Source organism: Prinia subflava (genome assembly GCF_021018805.1).
Source record: "Prinia subflava isolate CZ2003 ecotype Zambia chromosome W unlocalized genomic scaffold, Cam_Psub_1.2 scaffold_2cwr_NEW, whole genome shotgun sequence".
In the NCBI taxonomy this organism is placed as follows: Eukaryota; Metazoa; Chordata; class Aves; order Passeriformes; family Cisticolidae; genus Prinia; species Prinia subflava.
This window is the reverse complement of record NW_026960607.1, coordinates 4722126-4744784: the sequence shown is the minus strand read 5'-3', so window position 1 is coordinate 4744784 and position 22659 is coordinate 4722126. Positions and strand designations below refer to the sequence as shown.

The following is a 22659-nucleotide window of genomic DNA, read 5'->3' as shown; positions in this document are numbered from 1 at the left end:
TTTCTTAGCAACACCTGTTAATGGTGTCACAGACTTAGTCCACTTGTTGCAATATTCAGTGTAATTGTAGTACAATGGGGAATGGGGAGATAACCAAGTGCTGTCATCTTTTAGCTGTTGTTTGTTTATGATTAACAAGCTCGAATTTATCATAAAATGTCCAAAAATTAAACAGTAAGTTCCTGGCACAGAGCCTAGAAGATCAAGTTCCTGAGGCTCTGTACTAGTAACTTTAAGATTTTGTGCAATGACAGCAGCTTGTGTTCCTAAAACACTTTTTGGATTAATTTGAATTCAAGGCCAGGTTCTGAACTCTGTCATGGAGCTCACTGGGACCCCAATCAAGCAAGTCCGAAAAGGATTAGATGGTGTGGCTAAAGACAAACAAAAGGAATCTTGTTTGTTCTGGTTGGCCCAAGTGACCCACATATTTTGCCTTGGGTCAACGTCAGGCATTCCCGATCCTGTTTCCATTAAAACACCAATTAAAACAAATATCTCAACACCTAACATTCTGCTCATCGTTTTAGTTGTCTCTTATAAAAGCTAAACAAATAACACTTGTCTATTACCTAAACTTAAATCTTAACAATAGCTTATCACAACTCTAATCATATAACTGTAACAGTACAACTATTTATTTCATCTATAACAATTAATTTTCAACAGTCCCTGGGTCTTCTTGAGGTACTTCAGGTAATTCACTGTTGTCACCATAGTTATTACTGCTAGTTGGTATCTCTGACTGCGGACACGCACGGGTAAATCGTCTCGGCACCCAAACAGGTCCTGCTTCTCCTGTGGAAACACAATATAGCCGCGACCATTAAACAGCACAGGACTTGGTCCCTGCCATTCACCCGTTTGCATATTTTTATGATATACATAAAGCCCTGGAATTGATTGTGGTCTTCCTTCTTTCACTGCCTGATGGTGGATAACAACCGCAGGCTCTTCCTTCTGCTAAACACAAATAGTTTAAAGTAAACAGTACTTTGGACAATCGGGTAGGTATGTCAGTTTCATAATTTTGTTTCTGCTTTGCTAAATATTCTTTCAGCATCCAATTAGCCCTTTCTACGATGTCTTGACCAGTAGGAGAGTGAGGAATTCTGGTGGTATGCTTGACTCCCCACTTCTGCAGAAATTTAGCAACCCGCTGACCGACATAGGCTGGACCATTGTCAGTCTTAATTTCTGCAGGCACTCCCATCACTGCAAAGCAAACGGTCAGGTGTCTTTCAGCATGCAAAGCTCTTTCTCCTGATTGCGCTGTGGCCCAGATGAATTTAGAATAAGTATCAACAGTGACATGGACATATTTCAATATTCCGAATTCCAGAACATGAGTTACATCCATCTGCCATAATTCTAGAGCTTTCATTCCTCTTGGGTTTGTGCCTAAACCAAGGCCAGGCCCATGATGACTACACTGAGGGCAGGCACGCACGATCCCTTGTGCATCGTTCATAGATATTTGAAATTGACGGTGCAAGGCCCTAGCATTCTGATGAAAATTCTCATGGCTATCGCGAGCTCGTACAAATTTGTTTTCAGGAGGGATATGGGCAACACAACTGACTGCAGCATCTGCTCGTGCGTTGCCTTCTCCTAAACCACTGTTGCACTGGTGACTACGAATGTGCATAACACAAAAGGCATGTTGACGCTGTCTCAGTATACTTCTCAGCTGCAGAAACAGTTCTCCAAAGCGTTGATTTTGAGTAGTCTTGCTGAGTGCGTCTTCAATTCTTTGCACAACTCCAACTACATATAAAGAGTCTGAAACAACATTGAGAGGTTCTTTGTTCCAAGTTTGTAAAGCCCAACACACTGCTCTCAGTTCAAGGGTTTGCAGGCTTCGCTCTGAAGTAAATGTTGCATCCACTCTCCTTGTTGTTGCCATACACACACAGCTCTTTTTACTTTTTGGCCAGCATCTGTAAAAACTGTTCTGCCTTTTACTGGTGTCAAGGAACACAAGGGTCTTTCTAGCCATTGGTAACGTGTAATTAGAGTCCACATCAGGCCTTTTGGCTGCTGATTGTGAACCACACCTGTAAAACCTAGCAACGCTTCTTGTAATGTGACAGAATGTCTCAGCTTCCACTCTAAATCCTCACTTCTAATAGGAAAGCTGATATCTGCTGGTTCTTTCCCATCTATCTCTATAATTCTGTCCCTACTCTTTTTTATGAGTGCAGCAAGAGAGTCTGTTCTGGTCATGACACGACTCTTTGGTTGTATAGGTAAAAACACCCATTCTATTACACTTGCTGTTGACTTAAACTTAGACAGGCGTTCCCCCTTTTTCTTTTGCCATTGAAAAACAATGGCAAATGGACAAACGTCAGCGTTGGAAAGAAAAAGTGACAGTGGAAGGTGCTCTATTCGACGAGCACTCCAACTACACTGTAACTTTTCTGACACTTGATCTAAAGCTTTTGGTTGTTCAGGGGTGCAAGTTCAAGGACTGCTGGCATCACTACCATGAAGCCACGGTAGGAATGGTTGCAAATCATCATTGGTGATTCCTACAATGGTACGAACCCATTGCAAGTCCCCAAAGAGTTTCTGAGCATCATGTAAGGTAGAAATGTTAGTATGTAATTTTCTGTGGGCGAATTTGTGCAGTCGTGATCAGCCAACCTATGTATTTCCAAGGAGCTGATCGCTGTATCTTTTCTGGGGCTACAGTCAGTCCACGATGTTTCAATTGTGCTATCAACCAGTTTAACTCTGTCTCTGTCAATGGCGCTTTGGTGGCAATAAGAATGTCATCAACATAATGATAGATCATTGCACTAGAAAAATGCTGACGAATGGGTTGTAAAGCCCAACTAACAAACAATTGACACATTGTTGGCGAGTTCCGACTCCCCTGAGGTAGTGTAATCCATTCATATCGTTGTGCTGGGGCTGCTCTGTTGATGGATAGCACAGTGAAGGCAAAGCGCTGAGTGTCTTGTGGATGGAGTGGAATGGTGAAGAAGCAGTCCTTCAAATCGATGATCACAATGTTCCACCCTTGAGGGATCATAGTTGGTGCTGGCAAGCCTGGCTGTAAGGCACCCATTGCTTGCATCTGCTCATTGACTTTACGAAGATCATGTAGTAATCTCCATTTTCCTGATTTTTTGGGGATCACAAAAATTGGTGTGTTCCATGGACTCACTGAGGGCCAAATATGACCTGCTTCTAGTTGTTCTTGTACTAATTGCTTGGTAATTCGCAGCTTCTTTTCTGTCATTGGCCACTGCTCGACCCATACAGGAGTTTCAGTCAACCAGGTGATTCTTAAAATGGGTGGCTGCTCTGCAGTGGCCATTAAGGAAAATGCTGATCAGTGGTTAGGACCATCCCTATCTGGGAAAGCACATCTCTGCCCAAAAGTCCTGGAATTTTTTCTGGCATTGGCATAACATAAGGATGAGCTACAATTGTTGGTGGAGGGTTAAAAAATATAATTTCTGGATTGAGTAATGTGTAGGGGGAGGAAAGTAGAGAACGTACAACTGGAACTTGACGCAGCTAGCTTGGAACAAGCGTCAGCTTCTGTAAACAGCTCCATGCTATTGTTTTAACCAAATCAAGTGTGGATCAGGGTAGAAGCGTAGGTATGATTTAAGATAGTAACTAAGGAATAGGATAATCAGTATCTAGGGGTGGGGGTTAGTTAACATGTGTATAATTTAAACTATAAAAATCACGAATCAACTCTGTATCCTTTGGACATCAGATTTGGGTGTATTATCACCCCTGTGTCCCGCGCGCTTGAATAAAGAACCGCATATGATCGCCTTCGTGTGGTTATATGTTTTCCAACGCTAACATTTTTGGCGACCCAGGACGGGACCTTGTGGGCGCAGCCAGGACCCCGCGACCCGATCACGCTCCAGCCGGCACCGGGTGATTTCTCGGGGAGCCCATCGGAGCCGCGACCCTCGCCGCTCACAACGACCCCTGGGGAGAGGTAAGGTTCTTTATTCTCTGGTCTGGGGGCCTGCCATTAAGACGCAGCGAAAGCTACGCTTGGTTGGGCAAAAGGAATTCCTGGTGGTATTGCCTAGGCAGCCGTCCGTCAGACGCAGGTTCGGCAGCTGTGGTTTTTATGTATCTGTAATATGGAGAAACTAAAAGGGTTAAAAGAGGTTTTGGGCAGCAATAATGCCTCTATACCAAGTTCTTCTCCGTTGGGTTGTTTGTTGGCACATTGGAAAGAGGGGAACTTCGGTCAGGAATTACGAAAAGATAAGTTGATTGAATATTGTAATGTTCACTGGCCAAAATACGCTTTGCCTGAAAATCAGAGGTGGCCGAAAAACAGGTCTTTTGATGTGAAGGTTATTATGCAACTTAGATCGCTTTGTACACAAGATGGAAGGGTAGAACAATTACCATATATTTACTTATTTCTGTGCTTGCTTGAGAAACCGGTTTTGTGGCTTGACAAAATGAAAGCAATGAAGCTTGAGAATAATAAGTGTCTGGCTTGCGTCCAAAATAAGCATTGTATGGAACATGCAGTTTTAAGTGAAATTTTAGGGGAAAAAAGAGATGAACTGGAATCGGAATTATTGGTATCTCCCATGGCTCCCGGAACCACCACGGCCCCCTCAACACCAAGTTCTACCCCGCTCACCCTGACCCCACCTGATTCTCTTACACCCCCCTCGCTCGCGCCAGCACAATATGTTTCACCCCCACCTTTGTCTGCTGATCCTCCTCTGCCTGTGCCAGCCGCTCCTCCGCTTGCCCCTCCTCCGCCTGCTCTGCCTGCCCAGGTGCCTGTCCCTCCTCCGCCTGCTCAGAGAACCCCCCCTTCTCCACATACACCTGCCCAAAGCTATCCTGCTCCCCCGCCCACACCCGCTGAAAGATTTATCCCCCCTCTAACACCAGCTCAAGGGTACCCTCCGCTCCCACCTACACCTCCTTCACCAGCTTCTGTCCCGTCTGCCCCCCTGTATCCCCCCCTCCCAGATTCACCTGTCCAGGATGTGATTGTGAGGCGGAAGCAAAGGGGGAATGTGAAGAAGACAGATAGAATGGAAAGTAGTGACAGTGAAGCAGATGAACTAGACGCCCCAGTAGCTCACCGAACACGAGGAAAACTGGCCCTGGAGTGGCCTCAGGCAGGAAAGGGTATATTAAAATCAGGCAAACAAAAGAGAACGATTATTGCACCACTAAGGCAAGGGGTGGGAACTAATGGACCCGTCTTTGTAAAGGTACCCTTTTCACCTGCTGATTTAGTTATATGGAAACAATCAGCCGGAACGTATAGAGAAAACCCAGATAAGGTAGCTCGTGTGGTTAAGATGATAATGAAAACTCAGAACCCTGATTGGGAAGATATTCATGTCATATTAGACACTCTGATGGATGAGACAGAGAGAGATATGGTTCTTCGAGCAGCAAGAGAAAGAGCTAGAGAAGACATACGAAATGGTTTGGTGACAGGGACACTGGATTATAATTTTCCCACTGCAGACCCAGAGTGGGATGCTAATGACCCCTCTGGAGTGGATATGTTAAGGCTAAAGAGATATCAGGAGTGGATTTCAGTTGGTGTTCAACAGGCAATACCTAAGAGTATGAACTGGTCTAAGTTGTATGAAATTCGACAGGAAAAGAAAGAATCTCCCACAGCCTTTCTAGAAAGACTTAAGGAAGCAGCTAGAAGATATACTGATCTTCAAGTAGACAGTGAGCAAGGAAGAACTCAGCTTGCCTTTATTTTTCTGGGTCAGGCACAGGAAGATATTAGGAAAAAGCTACAGAAACTGGAAGGTGAAGAGTTAAGAAACTTGGATAAACTCCTAGAGGTTGCCTGGAAAGTTTATAATAACAGGGACAGAGAAATTGTCAAGAAACAGGGGCAAAGCCTTTTGGCAGTCTTACAGAGACAGGGGCGGGGACGTGGTAGAGGTGGTCGTGGCGTTAATAGAGGTGGCTTTGGCAGAGGTTCTGGTCATGGTAGATTAGGTCTGAATCAGTGTGCATATTGTCGGATGGAGGGACACTGGAAAAGGGAGTGTCCAAACCGGTTTAGCCAGAATGGTCAGCCTCAGTTAGACAGTATGTTTAATCAAAGTAGTGAGCATCAGCTGGATGGTGTAGCCAGAGTCATGGTTTTACATGAGAGAGAGCCAGGATCAAGGGAGCCCATGGTGACTTTGCATTTAGAAGGAAAAGACGTAGATTTTCTCATTGACACGGGGGCCACACATTCTGTACTAAATTATCTTGAGGGGCAAATCGGGAACAAGTCAGCAGCAGTCATTGGAGCCACAGGGAAGGAGGAGGTACGGCCATTCTTGCAACCCCTAGAATTGAGCTTTGAAGATAAGATCTTGACCCATGAATTCTTATACATGCCAGACTGCCCAACTCCGCTCTTAGGGCGCGATCTACTGGCAGCACTGGAGGCAGTAATTACTTTTGAGAATGGTGAACTCGTAATGAAAATTCCGGAGTCTAAGACAGGAAAGATTTTGATGATAAAAGAAAAACCAATTTCTAATATTCCTAAAGAAGTAGAAGATGCAGTAATTCCCTCTGTCTGGGAAACAGATGTACCTGGAAAATCTAAATTGGCACAACCGGTACATGTAGAGTTACAAGAAGGAGCAAAGGCTGTACGAATTAAACAATACCCTATAAAACCAGAAGCACGACAGGGAATAGCAAAGACCATTGATAAATTTTTAAAATATCGAATTCTAGAGGAATGTAAATCGGAATACAACACCCCAATTTTCCCAGTGAAGAAACCCAATGGTGAGTATAGACTTGTACAGGACTTAAGAGGTATAAATGAAATAACAAAAGACATTCATCCAGTGGTTGCCAATCCCTATACATTGTTAGCATCCGTAAAAGAGATATATAAATGGTTTACTGTAATTGACTTAAAAGATGCTTTCTTCTGTATACCCCTTGACCAAGAAAGTAGGAAACTATTTGCCTTTGAGTGGGAACATCCAGAAAGTGGAAGAAAAACTCAGCTCACCTGGACTCGATTACCGATGGGGTACAAGGGGTCCCCCACTCTCTTTGGAAGTCAACTGGCAAAAGAACTGGAAATCTGGACCAGAGAAGGGCAAGTACCAAGAGACCAATATTTATTACTCCAGTATGTAGATGACATTTTGATTGCAACAGAGGAAGAAATGACCTGCATAAAGGTAACCATTGAGATCTTAAATTCATTAGGAATGGGAGGGTATAAGGTATCCAGAGAAAAAGCACAAATTGCCCAACAGACTGTGATTTACCTGGGATGTGAAATCTCAGAAGGGCAGAGAAAACTGGGTACTAATCGTATTCAAGCTATCTGTGCTATTCCAGAGCCCCAGAATCTACACGAGCTGCGGATCTTCCTCGGAATGACAGGGTGGTGTCGCCTGTGGATCATGGACTATGGACTGATTGCAAAACCCTTGTACGAGGCTCAGAAGACGCAGCCGTTCACCTGGGGCAAACCACAGAAAGAGGCCTTCCAGAAGTTAAAGGAAGCACTGACAACTGCTCCTGCTTTGGGGTTACCTGATCTGTCTAAAGACTTTCAGCTGTACGTGCATGAAAGGCAGCAACTGGCACTGGGAGTCCTGACCCAACGACTGGGAAGCTGGAAAAGGCCGGTGGGTTACTTTTCCAAACAACTCAACAACGTAAGTGCCGGATGGCCTTCATGTCTGCGGGCAGTGGCAGCTACCGTGCTGCTGATACAGGAAGCCAAGAAGCTCACAATGGGAAGACACATAGATGTCTATGTGCCACACATGGTAACTACAGTCCTGGAACAAAAGGGGGGCCATTGGCTCTCTCCAAGCCGGATGATGAAGTTTCAGGTAACCCTGACTGAGCAGGATGACGTTGCACTAAAAACAACTAACCTCTTGAATCCAGCTCTATTTCTAGGTGCCACAGCTGAGGAAGGTCCATTAGAGCATGACTGTCTAGAAGTCATCGAGCACACTTATTCAGCAAGAACAGATCTGAAGGATGTCCCCCTGGAGCAACCAGAGTGGGAACTCTTTACAGATGGAAGCAGCTTCATGGAGAACAGAGCCAGATACGCGGGATATGCGGTAACTACAATTGATGTAGTAATAGAGGCAAAATCACTACCACCTAACACGTCTGCACAAAGGGCAGAACTAATCGCATTAACCAGAGCACTCGAGCTGAGTGAAGGGAAGACAGTAAATATGTGGCCTGACTCCAAATATGCCTTTGGAGTAGTGCATGTACACGGAGCTTTATGGAAAGAAAGAGGACTGCTGTCCTCCCAAGGGACAAATATTAAACATCAAGATGCAGTCCTACAATTGATAGATGCAGTACAAAAACCTGAACAAGTAGCAATCATGCACTGCAAGGCACATCAATCAGGCAACTCCAAAATTTGTGAAGGAAATCGAAAAGCAGATTGGGCAGCCCGTCAGGTAGCGCGAGAGGTGCAGAAAACAATGGCGTTGATACCATCAAGACTTAATATCTCTCAATTTAATTTGCCTCCGAAGCCAAACTATACAATCGAAGATGACAGACTAGCACAACTGCTGAAGGCACAGAAGAACGCAGAAGGGTGGTATGTAACCGCACAAGGGCAAATAGTGGTACCTCCTTTGGTAATGAGAGAAATTTTACAGGTAAAACATAATGAGTGTCACTGGGGTGCAGAGGCGTTGGTAAAGTGGCTAAGACAATACCTAATCTCAGTACGGATGCAAACAATGGCCAAGTCAGTAATGTCTAAATGTGAAATCTGTCTGAAAAACAATCCCGTAGCTAGACGACAGGCACAGTTAGGCAGAATTCGGATAGGAATAGAACCAGGAGACTATTGGCAAGTGGATTTTGCAGAACTGCCAAAAACTCGGGGATACAAATACCTGTTAGTAGGGGTTGACACGTTTTCTGGATGGCCAGAAGCCCTTCCCTGCCGCACAAACCAAGCGAAGGAAACAGTTAAGTGGTTATTACAGGAAATCATTCCCAGGTTTGGGGTGCCCCTAGGGATATCATCAGACAGAGGCCCACACTTCATAGCCACGGTGGTACAAGAGGTAAGCAAGTTATTGGGATTATCTTGGGACCTCCACACACCATGGAGACCCCAGTCAAGTGGGCAAGTAGAAAGAATGAACCAGACACTGAAGAGGCAGATCAGTAAAATATGCCAGGAAGCCAAACTGCAGTGGCCACAGGCTTTGCCGATCGCATTGCTGAGGGTTCGGATAAAGCCTAGGAGTGGGATGTCAGTTAGTCCTTATGAAATATTGTATGGGAAACCATATGAATCTCCTAACCCCAATCCAAATGTTCATGTCACAGGGAAACAAGATGTGTATAATTATGTTCTGTCCCTCGGGAAAACTCTAGCTCGGCTTCGAAGTGTTCTCGTGTGGAACAGACCACTGGCCCTGGAGAATCCAGTCCACAATATCGAACCAGGAGATGAGGTATACATCAAAACCTGGAACGAAGAACCACTAAAAGAGAAGTGGACTGGTCCCCATCAGGTACTGCTAACCACCTTTACAGCAGTCAAAGTGGCTGGAGTGGAACCCTGGATACACTACACACGTGTGAAGAAGGTCCCTCGTGGAGTCCAGTCGTGGGCTGTAGAAACTTTTGGACCAACAAAGCTGAGGCTGAAACGTCTGTAACTGTTCAAATGGTATTGGTAACTGTGCTCATGCTCTTCCTGTGGGTAATGTTAATTTCATGGATACTAATGTCACCAGTAGGGATTGCTGTTACTTTGGGATATGGGATACAGAAGGGTCAACTAACAACTCTTCATTCTAGAATGAAGAGAGAGATACAGGCAAAAACACAAGTAATAGAAATTTCTAATGAAATTCGGGCTGAGAATGTAATGATTGGATTGGTCAGAGACTTTGCCAAAATGCATAATACCAGCAGAATAACGGCCTGTCTGCCAATACCAAAGGCAGCAGGGGACCCAGTAAGCTGGGGAATAATAACGTCAAAATTACCTGAAATAGGAGGGAACAAAACAATTAACTGTAAACAAGTACCAGAGTCAAGGGTGGTGGTCAGAGAATACTGGAAGATAACAGAGGATTCCTATATGCAATCCATGAGAAAGTCAGAGTGCATTCTTAGTAATGGCAAATTGGGACAAATCATAGAGTGGTGGGTTAAGGACCAAGACCTTGCAAAATGGCAATGTTGGTTTCTACGCTATCAAAAGATCAGGGACAACGCTACAGAAAGTGTTGTGGTGTGGAAATGTGAAGAGAAGGATTGGAAAGGACTGGAACCTTGGGACAGTGCATGGTCTGTGAGCATCCTCCAGAAATTCCAATATATGGAAAGCACACCCTGGTGCATTAAATGGAAAGGCTCTGAAAATGAGACAGATCCCACAGTGACAAATACTGATACTAGCAGTCAGAAAGAGGCAAATAAGGTAAGTTGGTGGGTATGTAAGAAAATTTATGATTGCACCTCTGATAATCTGGAAATGAAACAGTGGTCACCATTGGCAATAGCCTTACGAATTGGTTGTGCCTGCAGGAAAATTAAACACAAACAAGGCAAAATAGATTCTAAGATTATAGTAGGATGTAGCAGTAGTACAATTCGAAGTCCAGGACCATTTGTATGGGCAATGAGTGATGGCACATGGACAACACACTTGCCTATGGATGGGGAGGTAAGAGAAATCACCCTGGGCCTTCCCACTTTATGTCCAATTTGGAAGAAATCCCCATTTAACAAGAGCAGTGAAGCCTTGCAAATAAAAGCAAAGCGAGACGTCTCAGAAGACAAGAACCCAGATGACACTTGGAAGGAACCCTCTAGTGGAGTAAAGATTGGGTGGGCCCTAGAATCCTTGTTTAGTCCCATTGCAAATTATCGAAATAGAGAAATGCTATATAGACTCACAGGTCAGGTAGACAGATTAGCAAGAATCACACGAGAGGGATTTAGGGAACTCAATGTGCAATTACAGGCCACCACCAAAATGACCCTGCAAAATCGTTTGGCTTTAGATATGTTACTTTTGAAAGAGCACGGAGTGTGTGGATATTTAAAGGGACAAATCGACCATTGCTGCATCCACATCCCAAATGTAACTGCAGATGTAGAACATGACATCAGTCAGTTAAAACAAATAGAGCATGAGGCACAAAAGGAACAAAAGGATTTAGCTACTAGCTGGTTGGGTAAAATCTTTGAAGGATTAGGATGGAATGTGAGTTCATGGATAAAGTCTATCCTTGAAAATCTGATAATTTTACTGATTATATTTTTAGTAATTTGGTTAGTTTACAGAATCCTGAAGAGAGAGATACAGAAAAAGGCATCTTGGAACAGGACCATAATGAAGGCATTGGCACGGAACCCAGCACCTTCAATCCGCAACAACATCCCGGACAAAGCCTATGACAACAGAGGATTTGAAGATGAACATACAGTATGAACTCTGAAGCCTAATGGACTGTATTAAGTGAAAGCATTTACACTTAGTATATTAGAGTGAAAATACTTTCAAAGGGGGGAATGTTGGTGGAGGGTTAAAAAATATAATTTCTGGATTGAGTAATGTGTAGGGGGAGGAAAGTAGAGAACGTACAACTGGAACTTGACGCAGCTAGCTTGGAACAAGCGTCAGCTTCTGTAAACAGCTCCATGCTATTGTTTTAACCAAATCAAGTGTGGATCAGGGTAGAAGCGTAGGTATGATTTAAGATAGTAACTAAGGAATAGGATAATCAGTATCTAGGGGTGGGGGTTAGTTAACGTGTATAATTTAAACTATAAAAATCACGAATCGACTCTGTATCCTTTGGACATCAGATTTGGGTGTATTATCACCCCTGTGTCCCGCGCGCTTGAATAAAGAACCGCATATGATCGCCTTCGTGTGGTTATATGTTTTCCAGCGCTAACACAATGACTTGATTATCATTAAAGATAATGCGAATAGGGTCTGCACTCATTGGAGGGACGCTCATGCCGCCTACTCCCACCACATGGGTGTAGGGAGATTGCAGAGGCCAATTAATTGGGCAATGTAGTTGATTCATTATCGAAACATCTGCGCCTGTGTCGAGAAGTGGCGATCGGTCAATGATCTCATCACCTCATTGTAATTTTACTGTGATTCGTGGGCGCTCTTTCAGGCTTACTGTAAGGAAAACCTTGTGGCCAGTTGATCCAAAGTTTTTGTTTCCTCTTTCTGGCTCAGTTGGCTGTCTCGGGAACCGATGATTTGGTAGAATGTTTTCAAATGGGATAATTTGAGCAATTCTGCTCCCTTTCGGAATAGTTACTGGTGGCTTTAACGCATAAGCCATTATTTTCACTTGTCCAGTATAGTCTGCATCAATGACTCCTGGAATTATGATTATACCTTGTTTACCTGTGGAGGATCTTCCTAATAATAAACCTCCAGCTAGAGAAATTGTACTGTACATTGGTCCATAAACATCGGTGGGGATCAGGGTTACTTCCTTGTCTTGTAAGGTGACTTCTTCTGCTGTTGTTATATCTACGCCGAGACTCCCCCATGTGGCAGGCCTGTTCTTGTATAAGAAGCCATTTTTGGAATCTTGCGGGTCAAGGCATTGATTTGTGTCTTGGCACGGTGCCTTAGCGCGCTGGCTTTGAAGTTTCCCTGTTTTTTGCAAGCTTCAGTGGCGTGGGTGTCTGCATTACATTTGTGACACCACACAGTCTTTTGACAAATTCGCTTAAAATGGCCTGTATCACCACAGCGGAAGCAAATGATGTTCGACGGTGATTTTTTGTTGCCATTGGAATAGCTGATGCCTTTTCCCGTCAATGCAGCTGCGATAATATGTCCTTGTTGCTGCATTGCATCCTGCATAGCTGCAGTGTAAGCTGCTGTTTGATTATTTTGTTCTGCTCTGGCTGCTCTTACTAGCATTTCATCGACTCCAAAGCCTTGGGGAAAGGAGGCCAGTATGGTTTTGGTGTGTGCATTTGCATTTTCAAATGCAAGAGAACTAAATAAATGCTCTTGTACATCTGCAGGCAGATCTGGGGCATCTTTCAAAGCTGTAGATAGACGATCGATAAACTGGCCGTATGGTTCTGTAGCTCCCTGCTTAATATTAGCATATGATGCAGGCTTTTCTTATCTGGCACCAGTAGCAAGGCCTTGTGGGCTAATGCCTGGGATAGCTGGTGAATCTCAATTGGAAAAGTTAATTGTACATTCGTCGTGGCATAGGCTCCATGCCACGTGAGCATGTCAGGCTGTATTCCATAGAATGGATCTCTTCTGTTTGGTGTTTGTTGGCTTCTTCAGTCACAAGGCATCTCCATTCCCTTTCAAAAATAAGAAATTGTGACCGGCTTAGCAAAAGCATAGCTATGCTCGCGCTGTCTGCCGGACACAAGAGATCAGCTGTAAAAATATATTGTATGATATTTTTTTCAGCTTCCGATCTAATTCCGTGTTCAGTTACAGTTTGTTTAGCAGATTGTAAAACTTTCCATTCGTGCGGTTGCCATTTCGCAGTGTTCTGCTCAATTAACACTGGGCAAACTATTAAATTTGCAGCTTCATAGTCTCCGGCCAGAATGGCGCTTTTCTTTGCTTCAGACCAGTGACTTTGGATCGGGTCTGTTTGGTTGGCAGGCAGCGCCATCTGCTGGGCAGCAGGCGGCAGTGCCTGCTTACTGTGTAATGATGAAAGGGTTTGTAAGTTATGCGTTTTTTGTGGAGAAATCTTAGATGCTTCGATTGTCCGTTGCTCTAATCGACTCTGGCGATTAGACAGTTCAGCGAGCTTAGCTATTATTTGCTGTAATTCATCTGATCTCTGCATCTTTTGTGGTGGTCGAGGTGTGCAGCGATCGTCAGGCTCAAAAGCCTGTCCATCAGAGTCAGATTCTGGCAGGGGGTAGTGGGATGCTTGTGGATGGGTGACAGGTCTTGCTGATGCAGGCTGCAGGGGCGCAGGGGTCTCAGATTGAACTAAATTTGCATTCTCGGGGTTCGGCATGGGCGCAGCCATGTTTGTTTTGGTCACATGTGCTGACGACGTCAGCTCCTTTTCCGGCGAGGAGCAATCTAACACCGCCCCGCTCTCGGCACCGCCCTGAGGTCCGCCTCTCTTCTGCATCCCTTGTGCCCGCCCTGCTCTGCCTTCAGCCACGCCTGCATCCTCATCTTTCACTCTGCCCCTTGAGTCTGGTGGCCGAGACACTTCCTTTTTGCTCTCACTTGCCTCAAGGACCGACGAAAGAATTTCCTGCCCTCGAGCCGCATGGTCAGCTACATCTACCACATCGCGGAGGGATGAACAAAGGGGAGCTGCGTTCCCTTTGACGGGATGCGTGGAACTTATTCCGAAGAATCTGGCTACTTTAGATGTTCTCTTTGGTTCTTTTATTTCGGGGAGAGAGACCCCTAAGTCAGAAGGGCAAGGAGTCGTTCTCTCTAAGGCTAAAATTGCAGCTTGGGCAGCTCTGCATTCTGCAGCGAATGCTTGCAAGGTATTTATCACCTTTTTCCAAATTACACCTAATTCTGAGCAAATATTTGCTTCTTTCCCTTGCGAAACCACAGATTCCCATAGTAATTCACCTATCTATTTCCATTCTGCTTCACTAAAAAGAAGTGATGGTTGATTTAACTTTCCTTTCTTCCGAGCCCATAGGGTTAACTGGTCTATATCAGTGTCCTTTATTTTTTCACCCCTCTTGGAGGCAATTGTAGCTAACAGCTGCAAAGCAGCATGATAATCTTTTTCCATCCTTTTAGAGCCTTTCGTTTCAATTTGCGGTTGTTGCTTACCTTCCTCACAGCGTGGCACTGTCGTCCTTCAAGTGAAACGAGGCAGCAAATGTTCTCCAACCCTCAGCCCTGTAAGTTGAGGAATGTCTGTGTATTCAGTTCAGACCGAATCCAGATACACAAAATAAACTCCAAAACGGCAGGGGCTTACTCCGTGTTTAGGCGAAATCCGTGTTTAGATGAAAAGTTTAAAAACCAAAATAAAACCAGCATTTAAGCTCCACATTTAAGTGTAATAATATCAAATAAAATCCGTATCAAAACGTCCAAGTATCTGCATCAAAGCAAAAAATAAGAAAGAAAAACAAGTCCCAGTTCAGGTGCCAGATGAAGTCTGGGACTCGATCTTGGGGCTGGAGACAGAGCAACGCAGGTCGAACCAATATGGTTATAACATATATTCTCCTCTTTATTCCCGAGATGGCTGGTTATATACAGTAAGAATAGTTTAAAGTAACAGGTGCATTTCTATTGGCAGTGAAGCGTGAACAACTATGTAAACAATCACAGTTTAAGGCAGCTACCGTGTCTTTTCAGTAATTGCCCTATTCTATTGATACCCATACCTTAACCCAATTTCTAGCTGCGCCACAAGCTTATCTACTTCTACACAGGCCAAAAGCTGAGGCCTAGCAGGCCCAAATCTGAGGCCCAGTTTGGGATAGCTCAAATCTCATTCCACAGCACATTATGCCCACGATCTCTAAGAAATTCGGTTACACCCACCCAATCTGGGTGGTTCATTTCTGAGGTGGGCTGCGGGGCGGGGTCAGGTGGTGGGGCAGCATCCTTAGTCTGTGGGGCAGTGTCAGGCTCCATGGCAGCATCCCCAGTCTCTAGGGCAGTATCCTTATTCTCTGGGGTAGGTATCAGGGTGGTTATCTAGGTCAATCTCCCCTTATCTCAGAATACTAAATAGAATAGGCTTGTGAGCAATACCAGCCATTGTATGATATCATTAGCATTCAGAGAAGATTTAAACCTTTCAAAAACTGGTGGAATAGACTCAAACAGCTGAGTGAAGGGTTGGGAAAAAATTTCCCCTGGTGTCATTTCCTCACAGTAGGTACCATTGTTAAAGTAACCCCACAAACAAACACTTAGAGTGTGATAGCCATGTATCCATGTGCCTGCCTTCCAGAGGAAGTTAAAAATCCATGAATTCCTCACCTTATTAACCCATAGTGCAAACTGGATAACAGCCACAGTAGCCTCAGTTATAGGGCCCACGTTTAGATAAGGGCCTGCAAATGGGAGAAACAGCCACAACCACATGCCACGCAAACCAAGGTAAGCTAGACCACATGATGCTATTTAGGGAGGTTTCTATACCCAGTGCACAAGGTCACTTAAGAACTGTTATTCTTTTTTCTCTCAATGCCCTCAAGCCCCACCTTGGGTGCCAAAAATCTGTCTTGGTTTGAAAGACAGGTATCTGCTAGGAAGGGGGCAGGACCTCCCTAGAGATGGAGAATTCAAATCCCCTCCCTCCAAGTTATTCTAATTTAGAAAATTAAAGGGGCTTTCAGGCAGAGGTATGGGGATAGGAATAACAGTTCTTTACTAGTATATATGACAAAACAACAAACAAACAACAACTACAGCATTAGTAATAAACAGAACCAAGAACCTCGAGGGCTTTCTTTCACAGAAACCCTGGGGCAGTTTGATCTTGGTGTCTCTGCAGGACCCCGAGAGGCTGAGATGAAACGGTGGAAAGTTCCGGGCTGGTGGATGAGATGAGGAGCTCTGCACTGGTAGCTTGAGCAGCAGGGGGTGTCCCGGCAGGGCTGGGCAGTGCAGGGCTACAGAGTAGCAGGAGAGCCTCAAAGCTCCGAAGAAGCAGCGGCGGTGGGGGGAAGACTGGAGAAAACAAGCTCAGGATTCCCGGGTACACAAGCAGATGACGGTGGATTTCCCAGGACGAGGTAGAGGCAGAGTGATGACTGTGACCTCTTCTTGCAGTGAGGGGCATCTTGACTGTCTCCCTCAATGCTGAGAGCAAGAGTGTCTCCCCCTCCCCCAGCTCTGTCTTTTTACTTTTCCCAAAGCTCTCATTATCTCTCCCCTCTGAGGGACACTCCTAGAGACTTAAAAACAATAGGTGTAGCCTTGTGCTGCTATGTCTTTCAAGTACTCTCGTTAGGGATTCTTAGAAACTTATGGGAAAAATTCTGTAAGTGAAAAAAGAGCCAAATCTAACCCCCAACAGTGCAATACCCCCCTGGCACTATTGTGCATTTAATTTAGAAATATACTTCAAAAGGTGAAGGTTTTGAGAAGAGGCTGTATTACTTAATTCTGTTTTCCACAATGGGATTTTCAGGAATTTCCATTTCCCTGAAAGCTACGGCCACATGCTGCATGGGGATTGACCAACCAACATGAGAGACTGTGAGCAAACCTCCAAGAATAGAAGCAGGAAGATAAATGCCAATAAGTGCACATCTGTGAAATCAGTAGCATGCTAAGATGAGTTTGGGAACTAGAGATCAATGATATGGGTGGAAAACTCCTGTTTGCATCTTTACTGCCGCTGGCACTCAGACTGACCGCAGCTGGTTTCTTTTTGAGCAGGAGAGAAAGCTCAGAGAGCAAGAGAGCCACTTGGCCTGTTTTGAAATTAGGGGGGAAAGTCTGCTTTTTTTTTTACACATCCAAAATTAAAATTAAATTCTCTTTGGGTATTTTGCAAAGGGAACTTGTGTCAGTACAGCAGTTGTCTGTTGAAACCAGCAGATTATATTGTTATTCCTTCCCTCTCAGTCTTGCTGTCATTCTGAAACTGACTGTAGGAAGATGGTGCAGATGGGGTTTCTGTGCACTGCAGACTTTCGTGGTGCCCTGGGTGTCCAGCCAGGGTCTGAAGAAATCATGTTGTATCTTCTTCCAGTGCTCCTTCCTCATGGGAATGAGGACATGTGGTAGGGAAGAGCTCGTGTCTCACCCAAGGCAGAAGGCAGCCATAGCACAGAAGGAATGGAGCTGGCAGCCCATGCCGGACTTCAGAGGCACTCCTGCTGAACTGCTTCCGTACTCATGCATCTCAACAAAATCAGTCTACTTCAGAAAACCAAAATATTCACTTTTTGTTTTTAAAGAATTCTCTTAAAAACACAATGAACCCCTCTGCTAAATCCATACTGAAAGAGCTTTACGTGGAGGTGTAGAAATCCACAGAATCTGGAAACAATCTTTCACTTAAACCTTCAAGAAGAATTCAGTAAACATTAATTTTAAGCATGTTACAATATAACTCTACATAAAATTTTGCTCCTTGGTCTTATTCTTAGCATTATATTACCTTATCCAGGGCAAAGGTTATGTAGAAAAAGTTATGTAGAGTTACATTTAGGAAATAGAAAGAAATTTCAGAAGGTTTGGGAAGTCACTGTGGTGCACAGATCATACCATTTTCAGTTAGTTACTAGCAACTCAGAAATTAGCTCAGAAAAATTAAGTAAAAAAACTATTTATGTCATCAGCTAAGAGTTGTATAAAGAGAAGCCCACCAAAATGAAAACTTCTGATAATATCAATGTAGAAAGAGATTAGATCACTTACAGAATCTCTAGTCTGCTCCTTTAAAGTTGGTCTAGAGGCAAATGCAGTCTCAGCATTGTTTGTCGATTATATGGTTTTCCACCATTTCATTAAAGACTAGAAGAAACTGAACAGAAATAATATGCATTAATGCCTCTCCGCTTATATGCGCACAATTATGATATTTAGGTTATCTAATTTCATGTACTCAATTCTTAATTCTATTTTAGCTGTTAAAAAGCACTTTAATATTGAGGCAAATTGAGAAGGCTGACTTCTTTTCACCTCTTTCCAACATATTACCTGCAAGATCTTTTTTTATAAATATATGCATATATATATATTTCTACTCTTACTTGGAGGCCATTCACATCACAATACAGTTAGCGAACATTCTCAGGTTGTTTTATGGCTTGAGATTCCCTTTGGCTCAAACTATAACAGTAGGAACACACATGATATAAAGGAAGGAGCACATCTGCATGTGTGGAGGGAAGCAAAAAATATTGCACTTTGAAAATGTCAGCATGGTACAGCTCACTGCGGATTGCTACAGTCTTGAAGAGCCCTGCCTTTTTTAGGTGAGTTGTAGCCTTCTGCTCTGTTTATGTATGCTTTGGGTTTGTAGATCTTTTTTGTTTTCTCTTATGTAAGATTTCTAAACATTAAGGAGTTTTGTAGAGGACATTTGCACTCTGGGGAATTTTGACATTGAAACTCTAGTACACACAAGTGTTTAGGAATTTTGGAATTTTGTCGCAGTCTGATGGAATTCCCAGTGGATTGTTTGATCCGGTTTCGTGTAGGAGGGTGAGGTGGACTAGTGTTAGTCCTACAATGACGAATGGTAGGAGGAAGTGGATAGCGAAGAATCGAGTGAGTGTGGGATTGTCTACTGAGAATCCACCTCATGCTCATTCAACTAGCGTTTGTCCGATGTATGGGATGGCTGAGAATAGGTTCGTGATGACTGTAGCTCCTCAGAATGATATTTGTCCTCATGGCAGGACGTACCCTACGAAGGCTGTTGCTATGAGGGTGAGTAGGAGGATGACTCCTACGTTTCAGGTTTCTTTGTTCAAGTATGAGCCATAGTAGAAGCCTCGACCGATGTGAAGGTAGATGCAGATGAAGAAGAATGAAGCTCCGTTTGCGTGGAGGTTGCGGATCAGTCAGCCGAATTGGACGTCTCGGCATATGTGGGTGACGGAGGAGAAGGCTAGGGAGGTGTCTGCTGTGTAGTGTATGGCTAGTAGGAGTCCTGTGACGATTTGTGTGATTAGGCAGACACCTAGTAGGGATCCAAAGTTTCATCATGATGAGATATTTGATGGTGCTGGTAGGTCAATTAGGGCGTCGTTGATGACTTTTAGTAGGGGGTGGTTTTTACGAAGATTTGGGGCCATTAAGTTTTCTGTATGTGGAAATAATGATGATTAGGATGGATAGGGCAAAGGACCCTAGGTAGGCTTTAATTAGGCCTTGGTGGAATGTGGTAGCGGTTTTGGATGTTGTCGATTGCATATTGGCTAGGCCTTCTGGGCCTAGTAGCTTGTATCAGGAAAGGTCTATGAGGTGGGAGGCGATGTTTTTGATGGAGGTTTGAACTGAATTCTCATGTCTTTCTGTTTGTTCTAAAATGAAGAGTAATATATGAAGATTCAGTAGGCAGAATAACTTTGTGCTGAGCTAGGTTTAACACTAGATTATTCCATGCCGAATGAGTAGCAGTTCACTGAATTTTCAAATGGCTGTGTGGAGTTTGCTTCCAGTTAACACTGTCTTCTCTATATTACATCCAATTACTTTAAGTGTTTTTTAGTTTTCCTTTCTGCTTGAGCACAGTTAAACTATATTCAGCACTTAGTAGAAGATGTTTTCTATATACACCACATTAGGAATTCCATCTTGGATTACTGACAGTGGATTTCCCAATCCTTTTTGAAAGCTCTCACCTATTTTGTGTTAGTTCTCTACTAGCAAGGTAAGAAATACTACTGCAGTTGTTAGCATATGCATTTTCGGGTGCCTTCTTTATAATTTGCAATGATATAATGATTAGGCATCTGTCCAGATGGTGACTGTAATTTCCTTACTCATATCAATGGGCTGTTATTCACATGAGTAATCTCACTGACTTGAGGTGTATTGCTTTTGTAGCTAACTGTTCCCTCATGGAAAGACTGACAATATGTTCTGTAGCAAAGCACACTTAAAAGGCAGCATCATAATGCACACCTGTAAATTGCCATTCTCCCATGTGAGCATCTAGGTAGGAGGCCTAGGAGTGCTGAACACCAAATGATAAAACCTACTTAGCTAATTCATGTTGACCTGAAGTTATGCATGATCTGCCTCACAGTAGACTAACATCACTAGTAATTTATTTGCATCGAGGTGATACAAGGTACTTTTTTTTTTTTTTGCATTCTGATTAACAGCAATATCATCATTTCTTCAGATGCTAATTAATGCTTTTCTCATTCTAAGCAGGACTGTAAAATGGATTTAGGATTCAAAGACCATAACAAAAGGACACATACCAAGAACACCTCTGCTGCAACAAAGAATTTTTCTGCCTGGGAAGACTATAAGAGTAGTGTTGGATGACATGCAGTACTTTCTTATTGGGCTGTACACACTTATAAGTCTGGCTGGCTTTGTGGAAAATCTGCTTATACTAACAGCCGTACTAAAGTGCAAGCAGAAGACAGTAATAACCATTCTCATTGGAAACTTGGCCTTTTCTGACATCTTGGTTGTGCTGTTTTGTTCATGTTTCACGCTGACATCTGTCCTGCTTGACCAATGGATGTTTGGCACTATGTGCCTTGTAATGCCCTTCCTCCAGTGAGCATCAGTCCTAGTTTCAACTTTGATGTTAATATCTATTGCTGCAGTCAGGTACCGTATGATAAAGTATCCCCTCGCCAGCAATCTCACAGCAAAACAAGGCTATTTCTTAATAGTGATCATTTGGGCCTTTGGCTTCACAATTTGCTCCCCTCTGCCAGTTTTCCATAAAACTGTGGACTTCAGCAAAACTCTGAGTTTAGAGGGACTGGAGAACAGGCTGCTGTGCATCGAGTCATGGCCTTCCGATTCCTACAGGATCACCTTCACGATAGCCTTGCTGTTCATGCAGTACATCCTGCCGCTGGCATGCCTGACCACCAGTCACACCAATGTCTGCAGGAGCATAGGGGCTAGGCTGTCAAACAAGGAAAACAAGTTGGAAGAAAAGGAGATGATAAACCTAACTCTTCATCCCTCTAAGAGCAGTAGCACGCAGGTTCAACCCTCCAGATATTCCAGGTGGAGCTGTGCCTTTGGCAGAAGGCACCACAGAAGGTACAGCAGAAAGACTTCAAGTATGATGCCAGCTATTTCAAGGCATCATCAGGATACCTATTCCAGGGAACAAGATCGAGGAGGTTCTTTTGCAGACTGACAGTGCTAATACTAGTTTGTGGCTTCAGTTGGATGCCTCTTCACCTTTTCCACATTGTGACAGATTTTAATGCTACTCTCATTTCCAACAGGCACTTTAAATTAGTATATTGCATATGCCATTTGTTTGGTATGATGTCCTGCTGCTTGAATCCCATCCTCTATGGGTTTCTTAACAACAACATAAAAGCTGATTTAATGTCCTTCATTCTGTGCTGCCAAATACGATGATTTTATGTGCCCCAAGATAAAGTAAAACAAACAAATATGGCTTTCAAGCCTAGTGGTGTATATAGCTGTAAAAACTAAATTAGTTTAGTTTAGTTTGGTTAGTCTTAGTTGTGATTAGCAGCATTTTTTGTGGATGGATAGTTCTCTGGCTGCATGTATTTCTTGCACTGGGCAGAAATATATGCATATGTTATAATATTCTTTTATCTGTTACATGTAGGAAATCATATCCAGTGTAAAAACCAGAATACCATTTTCATTACCCAAATTGTTGGCAACCTGTACTTTGGAATTATACAGAATATTACATAATGAGTAATATATGTGAGAGACAGAGTTAGACGTATCAGTATTAACTGTCATAAAACTATGATAAAATTCATATAATTTACTAAATAATTATTGTTGAGACTATTTCAGTGCCAACTTTGCCTGTTTTCTAATATAATTAAATCTGTCTTTCTGGATGTGATTAGGAAAATATTTTTCCTTAGCTCTTTGACTCATAGTTTGCAATATCTTTACAAGATGATTTGTTGCTGATTCTTAGGTTGCCTTATTCCCTGTAATGAGTTTGAGGGTCATTGTTCTTGTCTTGATTGTTTCCATCTCACTGATTT

General features: G+C 43.4%; 1 protein-coding gene across 1 annotated transcript; it reads left to right on the top strand.

Annotated features, from left to right (window-relative positions):
• Positions 1–20437: 20437 nt before the first annotated feature.
• NPY5R (neuropeptide Y receptor Y5) lies at positions 20438–22065 on the top strand. The gene is given in 3 exon segments (XM_063424278.1): positions 20438–20962; positions 20964–21774; positions 21777–22065. Coding segments are annotated over 3 exon segments (1176 nt in total). The 5' UTR covers positions 20438–20860; the 3' UTR covers positions 22040–22065.
• Positions 22066–22659: the final 594 nt, after the last annotated feature.